Genomic DNA, 12,481 nt, shown 5'->3' with positions numbered 1-12,481 from the left:
CAATACGTGATTTGGTTTTGATTGGTCCCGCTGGTGTAGACACGGTTGCGGTTTATGGTGTATCCAAATGGAACTTACCTATGATGAGAAGAAAGAGGAAAGTTTTAGAGTTTTGAGTTGTTTTGGTATTTTATTATTTTGGGTTTGGCTCTATTAATTAATAATTTCATTAGATTGACGGAGGATTATGACAGTTAATAACTGTGGAAGTGGAAGTTAGTGAAGCAGAGGCTGATCGTAATCGATCTCCATGTCTGCAGGTGATCCTTTTAGGTGTCTTTATGTTATACGTCACCTAAAAACAGTCCAGGAGCTAAAAGAACCTTTTTTGACTAGGCAGTTGTAGATTCAAAACTGGTCCAAAGGCTTTCATTGACTGTTGAAGAATTTATGCAAAAAGTCAGTTAGATTTGAGCTGTCCCGTGTCCCAATGACATTGGCGTAATACCTTTGCATATCGTTCCGAATCATGATTTTCTATACTACAGCCATCTATCAGACGCGCGGCCTCGTGGTCTCGAGTATCACACGTTCGCTTGAAATGCGGATGGTCATTGCATTGCATCCCAGCAACGTCAAAAGCAACTTTTCTTCAAGCCGACGCAGAACATGGATCGTTACATATAGAAGCGGAGTGAGGAAGAAATGGAACTGCTGTGCCGTTCCCAAGAAATACGGCTTCATCGACTGCCGGTCAACAATGGTCCATATCTTTATCGTACGGCAAATCCTCCCGAGATTCCAAGAGAATTCCTTATGAGATTCCTTCAGAAACTCCATCTGGTACCTTTCCAGGTCTTTCTTCTGCGATTCCTAAAGCGGGATTCATCTGGAATTCCGCCAGGAGCTGTGCAGGATTTCTCCACAGATTTTTTTTCAGAGTTCTTAAGAAATACCTTTTGTGATCCAGAAGTTCCTTCCGAAATGTCCCTTAGAATGAAATCAAGGCTCCTTTAGGAATTCTTTCTTGGAACACCCCAGCGATTTATCTTGCGATTCCTCCAGAAATTCCTTCCTTTTTTTAAGAATATATTTTAAGACTTTTCTAGGAATTCCTTCTGTGATTCCTCAGGGAAATTCATCTGAGAATCTTTGTGGGCTCCCTTTATGAGTTCCCTCTGGGATTTTGCCATGAGTTTCTGAGGAGATTCCTAGGAAGGTTCAATCTGGGATTACTCCACGAACCCTTCCATGATTCCTTTAGGGATTCATTCTGGGACTACAAGGAATTCCTTCCGGGATTTCCGCTGCAGTTCAGGGAATTGTCCCAACTCTCCCAATAGTTTCTTTTGACATAACTTCAGAAGTTTTTTTCCAGGGATTTTGAAGAAATTCATGAAAACTGAAACCCCGGAAGAACCTATGGGCAGAAAACTGAAAAGAACTTCAGTGGGCAGGGATGGGATCATTCATTTGCAAAGGGTTACATTCACTTACTACTATCTCAATCCAGAAGCATGATATCAAAAAACAATGTATGGATGAATTTAACCTTGTCGTATTATCTAAAAGTTTGCCAAATAACATTAGGGTCGCACACCCATAACAAAGTCGTGAACGTGCTGTGAAAACAACTCTCTACGCGGTGAATGTAAATTACATTCACGTCGTGGAGAGTTGCGCTTACTGCCTTCTGTTGACTTAATTATTAATGCTGCGCTAGTACATTGTTCTACAAAGTTTCAGGTAAATAAAAATGAAACAGTGTTCCTTGAATTACTTTTTTCCTACAATGTTTCTGAAGTGAATGTAACTGATTGCAAATGAATGATCTCATCCCTGCCAGTGGATATTCCTTGCAAAGCTGTTTAAGGACTTCCTTGAGAAATTGTTGGAGAAAACGCTCAAGATACTCCTGCGGGAACTTCTGCTGGAAACATTCCGTAAAGAATAAAAAAACAACTGCATGAGGAATTCTCTAATATACTCTTGGAGGGTTTCCTTAAAATTCTCCTGGAAAAAATCCCTCATAAACTCCTGGAAAGATTTAGAAACGTCTATGAGAACTCCATAATAAACTTCCGGAAGAATTTCAAGAATAGATCCCCAGATATTTCAGAAAAAATAACTCCCGGAGGAATCCAAAAAAGATTTCCTAAAAGAATTCTGGTCAGAGTTGTTGATATAGTTCCAGATTCAGTTTCTGCAAGAATCCCCCTGAAGTCCCAAAAGAATCCCTGAAGCAATTCAGGAAAGAGCTTCTGAAGGAATCCCGAAAGAAGTTTTTGGAGTAATTCTGCATGAAGTTCTAGGAAGTGGCTCGGAAGGAGTTCCCAATGGAATCTCGTAACATATTCCAAGAGGAAACCAAGAAGCAGTTGTTAACAGAATCCCGGAAATAATTTCCGGAGAAATCCCAGAAGGAGTTCCCGGTAAAAGCCGGACGAAGTTCCTAAAGAAATGCGGGAAGTGGTTCATGGAAGAATCCCGGATGAGGTTCTTTAAGGAATCATGGAAGGTGTTAATTGCTGAAAAAATCCCTGAAGGAGCTCTTGAAGTAGAAGTTCTTGGCGGATTCCTGAAAGGATTTCCTAAATGAATTTTAGAAAGAATTCCCGAAGAAATTCTAGCAGGAACTCCTAGAGGAACCTCGTATCTAATTACTGGAGGAATCCAGGTGGAATTCCTGACAGAACCCCTGAAGAAATACCTGAAGCAATCCCCCAAAAGTAATTGCCCAAGCAACACACATGTTATAATAGAGTTACGACAGCGCAAGTTTTGGTTGTATAGAAGTTTATTTTACGTAATTCTAACATTGTGTTGAAATAACGTAAAATAAACTTCTATACAACCAAAACTTGCGCTGTCGTAACTTTAACCCAAGTAACACACATGTTATATAAAAGTTACGACAGCGCAAGTTTTGGTTGTATAGAAGTTTATTTTACGTTATTTCAACACAATGTTAGAATTACGTAAAATAAACTTCTATATAACCAAAACTTGCGCTGTCGTAACTCTATTATAACATGTGTGTTGCTTGGGACATGTGTGTTACTTGGGTGTGGCGGAATCTCGTATAAAATCACCGGTGAAATCGCTGAAAGGTTCCAGGAAGAAATCTCCCAAATTAACTATGGAAGGAACCCAGGAACTGCAAGAACGCCTAAAGGAATCCCGGAAAGAACTCCTTGAGAAATCCCGAAAGTTATCTCTGGAAGTATGCCGGTGGACTTTTTGAACTTCTTCTCTCACATCCGGAAAAAGTGCGGTCTGTGTGAATTTTGAGTTGAACTTGAATTCAGATTAATCACTACTTTTCTGAGTCTTCACGTGGTGTAGTGGTAAAGCGCCTGTCTAGTGAGTAGGAGTCGTGAGTTCGAGTCTTATCGATAAGACCAGTAAGTTTTTCGCAAATTTTACTCTAATTTGTTCATCTCTCTTCGGTACTCAATACTGCCACTAAATGATGCTAGTGAGCAGGGCATGGAAAAATGGACATTTTAGCAATTCTATATAGCGTACTCGTTAGGCTAGAAAGTTCGAGCCTTCAGCAGTGTTTGGCAGCCGAAGTGATAAGTGAACCACTCAGCAGTTTTTCTTCCCTTTGTTGGTTCTGTTTCAATAACCAAGCGTGTCTATGTTCTCTCGTCGAGTCGTATGGTTCACGAACGAATGCAAAGAACACAGGCAAGCTGCAACGATGAGCGGGCATCGCTAAGTGTAACACTTTGTGACGCTCTCTCATCGTTGGCTTCAAACAACTGTTATTAAAACGTTATTTTCATCATAATTTAACACATTTTCGCTTAAAAACTTGACATACTATTTAATTTAATTGTATTTATGATGTTGCAGGCGGTGTTGCCATAAAAATCAAGAGTTATAACAATATTTTTTTTCTTGCCGATTATCTTCTCTCTTGATTACGCTCTCGTATTGAATCGGGCAAGAGAATGAACAGCACCTTTCGGGAAACGTTCCCGAGCATGTCGCTTCACGATGTGTCAAACTCGTTGAGTGTAGCACAAGCTGAGTATAGACCACGGGTTCCCAACCGGTGGTCCGCGGCCCCCTGGGCCCCAGATGTTTCGGCAATTCTTAAAGGGGGTCGCCACCTCAAAAAGGTTGGGAACCCCTAGTATAGACCATTCAGTGGCTCGCGATGAAATTCCAAACTCTGCAGCAAAGTGGCTCAGAAGGTCATTTGCATTCAGAAGAGGAGCAGTTTGGTTCGCAATTCTGCCGTTAGAGCAGTAATATGCCGTAATATGGAGTACCTACCTGTCTAATAGTACATATATTAAATGTGACCTGGATCATTTGATTTTGAAGTGAGTCAAATTCGATTCACTTGAATATGATGTGAATCAGACCTGAATTTGACTGAATTTGTCTGAATTTGAAGTGAATTACGAAAATATGATATCACTAGATCTTGTAATGGACAACATTTGGCAACCATGTAGACGTGGAGGAACTCTTATCAGGATTGTTCCGAAAAGATGCAGCCTAGTGTACCCCTCAATTCAGCAACATGCTCCAACGTCACAATTGTCTGAACGTTGTCTGTCATCGGTTTGAGGATATGTACATGCATAGGTAGCAATACGGAGGTTGTCAGAATTAGACTGGATGCGTAGTGATTTGCATTTATATAAGCTACGGTAAATTTCTTTATTAAATTGAATTGTTTAATTTCTAAATTACTACTGTGTATTTCTAGTTTTCAATTATATTCAATGATTCGTATGAGGTAGTTCTGTGGCTAGTTGAATACACTATTGCCGACAAAATGTAAGCTAAACGAATTGTAAACCCTGTTATTAACCCTACTTACAAATAAACATTATTTCAGCTTCGAGCTAACTCACTGCTAAATACGAGTTTTGCTACGCGGATTGTCCGAAAATAGTTTTTTGACCACAGAAAACTCGAAGATTTTTAACGATGTCTAACCCACCAAGGCAGTCGATGATCAGGCAAACGCGGTCGAAAACCCGCGCGGCGAAGGAGAGTGCAAATCCCAACCTCCAAGTTGAGACGGATTCACTGGAGGAAAATCACTCGTCCAATTCGTTTGAACCGTCGATCATTGATGTTGATGGAGGCGATAAAATTGAGTGCGGTGGTTGCGACAAACCGAACAGTTACGAATTGTATATGGTCCAATGCCGAAGCTGTGCCCGTTGGTACCACTTCTCTTGCGCCAATGTGAAGCAATCGACGGTTCGGAAAGAAGCCTTTGTGTGTAAACTGTGTGTGCCACCAGCTAGTTCTAGAACAAGTCGCACTACTACGTCTAGTATGCGACAGGCGAGGATTGCCCGGGAACTAGAACGCCTTGAAGAGGAGAGGAGGCTGATGGAACGGATGCACGAAGAGGAGTTTGCACTGCAGGAAAAGGCCAGGAAGGACAAGTTCGAACGCGAGAAGCAATATTTAGCCAAAAGGTTTGATTTGCTTCGGCAACAAGATGAGCAAGACGGAACATCGAATTCGGGTAGCAGTCATCGTTGTCAGCATAGTCGTCAGGGAAGCCAAAACCGAGTTCAGGACTGGGTGGATGACGTCGCCAGAATTACCGAAGGCGCTGGCGAGCGGTTACCAGGAACCACCGTAGTCGTCAACGAAAAGGACTTCGACCCGAATGTCATCGTTACCAACGAAGGCCACGCTTCATCAACCCCAGTAAAAACTCATGTACCTACGCCACTGGTTCCATTACGTCTGAATGACAAGAGCCAGGAACTGGGTTCGGCTCCGCGTACCACCGGAAGTATTGCGATCGGGGAGACAGCGGACGAGGATTCAGAAAGCGCGATTGGAGCTGTTGGCGGGACGAATCGCCCCAGGATTTCACCGGTGCTGTCGTTCGTTGATGTGGTAGGCCCCCTTGACAATCTGCTGAACAATCCGGTTGTGACGAAATCCAAAACGGGCACGATTCCGAAGTTGCAGACTCGTCCATCCTTCGAACAATGGCGTTCTCGTACTACCAACAACGAACACGAAAAGGAGCGTGTAAAAGAAAGTGATGTACGGAGGCAGCGGGAGCTGGATTTGATCGATCAGCTTAACCGGCTCGAGATGCAGAAAGAAGACGAGTTCCTCAAGAACCGAGAACTGGAGCAGCAGATGAAAACGCGAGAAAAAGAACAGGAGCAATTGGTGCTGCAAAAACAACGTGAATTGAGCAAATTGGAACAACAGTTGCAACGTCAGAAGCAGGAGCAGGAAAACTTCGTCCAGCAACAGCAGAAGGTTTTAAAAAAGCGTGATGAGGAACTGGACCGTCTACGGCGTCTGGAGCAAGAATATAGGCAGTATAGGCAAGGTCAAAAGCATCGAGAACTACATCAAGCGCCGACGATAGAGAGTCGTATTCATCAGAAGGAGAACGATGATATAACAACCCTGCGGCCGCAGGTTCTACATTCTGCTGCCGCGATATCAAATTCAGCGGGCCACGGAGAGCCTGCAGGAATTCCTCGCCAAGATGACATCTGGTACATTAGTGGTTATCAACACCAGTCGCTCCCTGCATATGGTAACATCTCGATTCATTCCAGTGGGAATCCGGTAAGTGATGCTTTGCTAGGCGGTACTCAACCGCATTCACATGATGTCCGATTACAACACCGGAGCTTCGACGAACCTGGAATCAACACTCCCGTGGGAGGGCGCTCAGATATTGACATAGAAAGTAGGGCGTTTGCTAGTGAAGTTTCTGTTAGGCCTAGTCAGATACAAAATCCAGTATTGAACCCCTACCTCCCAGTCTCGACTCCCCCTGTAGTCAACAACGTCGCTATTCCTCCCCAATTGGCTCCTACTCCCCAACAATTAGCGGCCCGACAAGTGGTTAATCGTGAGTTACCTATATTCGCGGGTGATCCGATTGATTGGCCCCTATTTATAAGTAGTTATAACCATTCGACACACGCTTGTGGCTACTCAGACTCCGAAAACTTGCTTCGTCTTCAAAGGTGTCTGAAGGGAAGTGCCAAAGAAGCGGTAAGTAGTTTCTTGCTCCATCCCACAACGGTGCCACAAGTGGTTTCAACGTTACAACTCCTGTACGGTAGACCGGAGCAAATCGTCCAGAGTTTGATCGCCAAAGTACGTAACACGCCGGCACCGAAGAGTGAAAGGTTGGACACGTTAGTAAGTTTCGGTCTCGTTGTGCAAAACTTATGCGGGCATTTGAAGGCCATAGGATTGGAAAACCATCTTTCGAATCCAGTTCTCCTCAATGAGCTGGTCGAAAAGTTACCAACAGCAGTGAAGTTCAATTGGGCCCTTCATCAAAGTCAACTCGCGGTGGTCGATCTGAGTGCGTTTGGGGAATATATGGCGAATGTTGTGTCTGCGACAAGCTGCGTGGTATCCTGGAATGGAGTAGCGTCTAAGGTGGCCAAGGATGACCGCTCCAAGGGTAAGGATCGGGCGTACATCAACACACACACCAAACCGGGGATGACAGGAAGACATCATGAAGTTGTCGAAGAAGATCGCGCCACTTTCGTTACACAGCAGGAAGGACCCAAGAGCTCGGAGAAACCACTGACATGCCCGTCGTGCAAGAATAGGGGTCATCTGGTGGAAGATTGCGGACTGTTCAAGAGGATTTCTATTGACGATCGTTGGAAGGTGGTAAAGGAGAATAGACTTTGCGGTCGGTGTCTAACGTCCCACACACGTTGGCCTTGCAAGGGTCAAGTATGTGGAATAGATGGGTGCCCAAGGCGACATCATCGTCTTCTCCATGATAAAAACTCATCGGTGCCAACCAAAATTGATGCTGGAAAGAATGCAACGGTATCTCTCCATCGGCAGCCGTCGTCCTTCAATCTCTTCCGTATTATTCCTGTGACTCTTTACGGAAGGAAGGGAAAAATGGACACCTACGCCTTCCTTGACGACGGATCGTCGGTTTCACTGATAGAAGACAGAATAGCTGATACACTCGGATTGGACGGTGTCGCTGAATCTCTCTGTGTCCACTGGACTGGTGGAATCAAGAAAAACTATTCCAATTCTCGGATGGTTTCGTTAGAAATTTCCGGCGAAGGAAAAGATAGGCGGTACCTTGCATCGGAAGTCTACACAGTGCGTAACCTTGGACTGCCTGAGCAAACGATGAAGATCGCCGAATTGGTAAAGGAGTTCCAGCATCTGAAGAACCTTCCGGTTCGGGATTTCGATTCAGCTGTTCCTGGTATTCTTATTGGCCACAACAACGTACATTTGCTGGCTTGCCTTAAGCTACGAGAAGGACGTGAACATGAACCGATTGCCACGAAGACTCGTTTAGGCTGGGTTGTCTATGGAAGCCGACGAGGACCAGAGATCAATCACCCGCATCTGCAGATGTACATCTGCAACAAGCAGGAAGATCAAAATTTGCACAATTACGTTCGTAACTTCTTTGAATTGGAAAGCTTGGGTGTCGCAGTTGTTCCCGAAGTGAAAGGATCGGACGAGCAGCGAGCAATGTCGATTCTCAATGAGTCGACGGTGCGAACACCCAGCGGGCGTTTCAAAACGGCTCCCTTGTGGAAGTACGATGACTTCGAGTTTCCGGACAGTAAGCGGATGGCGATTAAGCGGATGGAGTGTCTGGAACGGAGACTGCGCAATAACCCTGACTTGTATAACAATGTTCGAAAACAGATTGTGGAATATCAGGAGAAAGGGTATTCCCATAAAGCTACGGCTGAAGAGCTGCAACGATTTGATCCGAGGTGAACCTGGTTTCTTCCGTTGGGGGTTGTGCTGAATCCCAAAAAACCCAACAAAGTACGACTCGTGTGGGATGCAGCGGCCACGGTCGACGGAATATCACTCAACACGATGCTGATGAAAGGTCCTGACCTGCTAACACCTCTGCTACATGTGTTGTATCCGTATCGCGAACGAGAGGTAGCCATCACAGCAGATGTGAAAGAAATGTTCCACCAACTTCTTGTGTGCGAGGAGGATCGTAGTGCTTTACTATACCTTTGGCGGAACTCTGCTGATTTACCATTGGACACGATGGTAATGGATGTGGCGATATTTGGAGCTTCATGTTCGCCCACGCAGGCACAATTTGTTAAAAACATGAACGCTATGGAATTCGAACACCAATATCCTAGAGCTACACTTGCGATAATACGGCGTCACTACGTAGACGACTATTTAGATAGTGTCGATACCATAGACGAAGCAGTAGAATTGGCCGCCCAAGTCATGGAGGTCCACGGTCAAGCCGGCTTTCATATTCGGAACTGGATATCCAACAAAGAGGAATTTGTGAGAACAATAGGAGAAGGTAATCCCGCAGTAGTGAAGCACTTTACTCCAGGCCAGGAGAGTGACGGTGAACGATTGCTAGGGATGATTTGGCAACCGACAGAGGACAACTTCTCATTTGCGTTAAACTTCCGTGACGATTTGAAAGACATCTTGGCTGGTGACGTTGTTCCAACGAAACGGCAAATACTCAGAATAGTCATGAGTATTTATGATCCACTGGGACTCGTTTCGACGTTCGTAGTTCATGGAAAGATAATGATCCAAGAAATGTGGAGAATCAAGATAGGCTGGGATGAAAAGATTCCAACAAATCTCTTCACTCGTTGGCAGCAATGGCTTATTCGACTGAGAGGAATGGACGAGATTGAAGTACCGCGCTGTTATTTTCCCGGCTATCACCCATCCAGCTACGACACGCTCCAGCTTCACATATTCGTCGACGCAAGTTCAGAAGCCTACGCTGCAGTTGCATATTTTAGAATCGTCGATCGTGGAACTGTTCGTTGCGCCTTGGTATCTTCTAAAACAAAGGTGGTGCCACTCCAACCACTATCAACGCCACGTGCCGAACTGCTTGCAGCGGTTCTAGGAGCTCGTTTACGGAAAACAATCGTAGACGGACATTCGTTGAAGATACATCAAACCCATTTTTGGTGTGACTCATCTACTGTACATTCGTGGATCACATCGGATCTTCGACGATATAGACAATTTGTTGCGCTAAGGGTCAACGAAATTCTCAACCTATCCACACCCGAGGAATGGAGGTGGATTCCAACCCACTTAAACGTTGCCGATGAGGCCACCAAATGGGGCAAGGGGCCTTCGTTCACCGCTGACTGCCGCTGGTATCGAGCTCCTCAGTTTCTGTACGAACCAGAAGAACTTTGGCCAGGAGATCAGGAGACTCGCATAACTGAAACGGATGAAGAAGTTCGTCCGGCGTATGTTGGGAAGCATTCCCTCGGGCAACCACTCGTGCTTGTTGAGCGTTTCTCAAAATGGGAGCGACTCCACAGATGCGTTGCGTATGTGTTACGGTTCGTCAATCGAGTTCATCCGGAATGGAAGACGCTGGGATCAACGGTGAATCTCACGAAGGAAGATTTACTGGAAGCGGAACGAGTGCTTTGGCGGTTGGTGCAACATGAAGCGTATCCCGATGAGGTCAACATTTTGAAATCAAAAAGAGAGGGCCAACGAAATCAACAAAAGAATGTAGAGAAGAACAGTTTGTTGTACAAACTATCACCAATAATGGACGAGCATGGAATAATTCGCATGAACAGTCGCCTTTCTGCAGCCGAGTTCTTGCCCTTCGATACTCGATTTCCAATTATCCTTCCGAAGGACAGCTATATCACCCGCCTCGTTGTTGATTGGTATCACCGCGACTACAAACACGCAAATGACGAAACAGTCATTAACGAGATAAAACAAAAATTCCACATCTCGAAGTTGAGAGGGCGGTTGAGCTTCGTGAAGAAAAACTGCAGCTGGTGCCGCGTATATAAGGCAGTACCAACAGTACCGCAGATGGCATCACTTCCGCCGGAAAGGCTTACTCCGTTCGTCCGCCCCTTTTCCTATGTAGGAATAGACTATTTTGGGCCGTATCTGGTGAAAATAGGAAGAGCTTCAGTGAAACGCTGGGTGGCTCTTTTCACGTGTTTAACGATTAGAGCCATTCACTTGGAAATCGCTGCCACGTTGTCTACGGATTCCTGTAAAAAGGCTATTCGCCGATTCATTGCCCGGAGAGGTGCACCATTAGAAGTTTTCACAGACAACGGGACAAACTTCGTTGGAGCTGGTAGAGAGCTGGCAGAAGAGATAAGGAATTTGAACAATGAGTTGAATAGTACCTTCACGAATAGCCATACACAATGGAGGTTCAACCCTCCTGCAGCTCCCCACATGGGAGGCTGCTGGGAGAGAATGGTGCGCTCGGTGAAGGTAGCACTCGGCAGCGTACCTACATTGCGGAAACTTGACGAGGAATCCTTCTGGACCATGTTAGCTGAGGCCGAATCTATGATAAACTCTCGCCCACTCACATTTGTACCGCTTACAACTGATTCGGAAGAATGCTTGACCCCGAATCACTTCCTTATGATGAGCTCAAAGGGAGTTAAGCAACCTGTCAAAGATCCAATTTGCGAGAAAGCTGCTTTGAAAGACAGCTGGTCTACGTTACAGATGGTTCTGGATCACTTCTGGAAACGTTGGTTGTTGGAGTATCTACCGACCATCACACGACGGTCAAAATGGTTCCAAGATGTACGACCGATTAAGGCAGGTGAACTAGTGATAATTGCAGATGAGAAGCTTCGAAACCACTGGACAAGGGGGCGTGTCGTCCGTGTGTATACAGGGCAAGATGGAGTGGCAAGGAAAGCGGATGTGCAAACAAGTGGAGGAGTCCTGCAACGTGCTGTGGCGAAACTAGCTGTGCTAGATCTTGAAAAGGCTGATGACGCAGAAGCGGAACTTCAGTCGTCATGCGGGGGAGGATGTTCCGAAAAGATGCAGCCTAGTGTACCCCTCAATTCAGCAACATGCTCCAACGTCACAATTGTCTGAACGTTGTCTGTCATCGGTTTGAGGATATGTACATGCATAGGTAGCAATACGGAGGTTGTCAGAATTAGACTGGATGCGTAGTGATTTGCATTTATATAAGCTACGGTAAATTTCTTTATTAAATTGAATTGTTTAATTTCTAAATTACTACTGTGTATTTCTAGTTTTCAATTATATTCAATGAATTCGTATGAGGTAGTTCTGTGGTTAGTTGAATACACTATTGCCGACAAAATGTAAGCTAAACGAATTGTAAACCCTGTTATTAACCCTACTTACAAATAAACATTATTTCAGCTTCGAGCTAACTCACTGCTAAATACGAGTTTTGCTACGCGGATTGTCCGAAAATAGTTTTTTGACCACAAGGATAATGAGACAACTTTGGTTAAACTGCTCAATTCTACATGCTCACTAGCTCACTAGAGTCAAAATTGCGAAACAAACGTCTTTGATGATCTCTTTAGTATCGAGATATAGCAAGTCGATGGTATATTTTTATTCAACAGAAGCAACAAAGCTTAGCCTACGGGATCATACTAGGTTATGGACCCAGGAACACCGTAGTAAACTTTAAAATATAGTAAGGAAACCTCGGCTTTTTCCTCTTTCCGAATCCACCTCTTTGAATCGTAACGCTCCGAATTAACCGACC

At 44.7% G+C, this 12,481-nt stretch overlaps 1 protein-coding gene across 1 annotated transcript; it reads left to right on the top strand.

Moving 5' to 3' along the window:
* The first annotated feature begins 8,799 nt into the window (after positions 1-8,799).
* Positions 8,800-11,826, top strand: LOC134290641 (uncharacterized). The gene has a single exon (XM_062857816.1). It carries the CDS (start codon positions 8,800-8,802, stop codon positions 11,824-11,826), a length of 3,027 nt encoding a protein of 1,008 aa, XP_062713800.1.
* Positions 11,827-12,481: the final 655 nt, after the last annotated feature.

The sequence above is a fragment of the Aedes albopictus genome, chromosome 3, assembly GCF_035046485.1.
Source record: "Aedes albopictus strain Foshan chromosome 3, AalbF5, whole genome shotgun sequence".
In the NCBI taxonomy this organism is placed as follows: domain Eukaryota; kingdom Metazoa; phylum Arthropoda; class Insecta; order Diptera; family Culicidae; genus Aedes; species Aedes albopictus.
The sequence above is the reverse complement of the archived record's forward strand: the minus strand, read 5'-3'. Positions and strand labels throughout refer to the sequence as shown.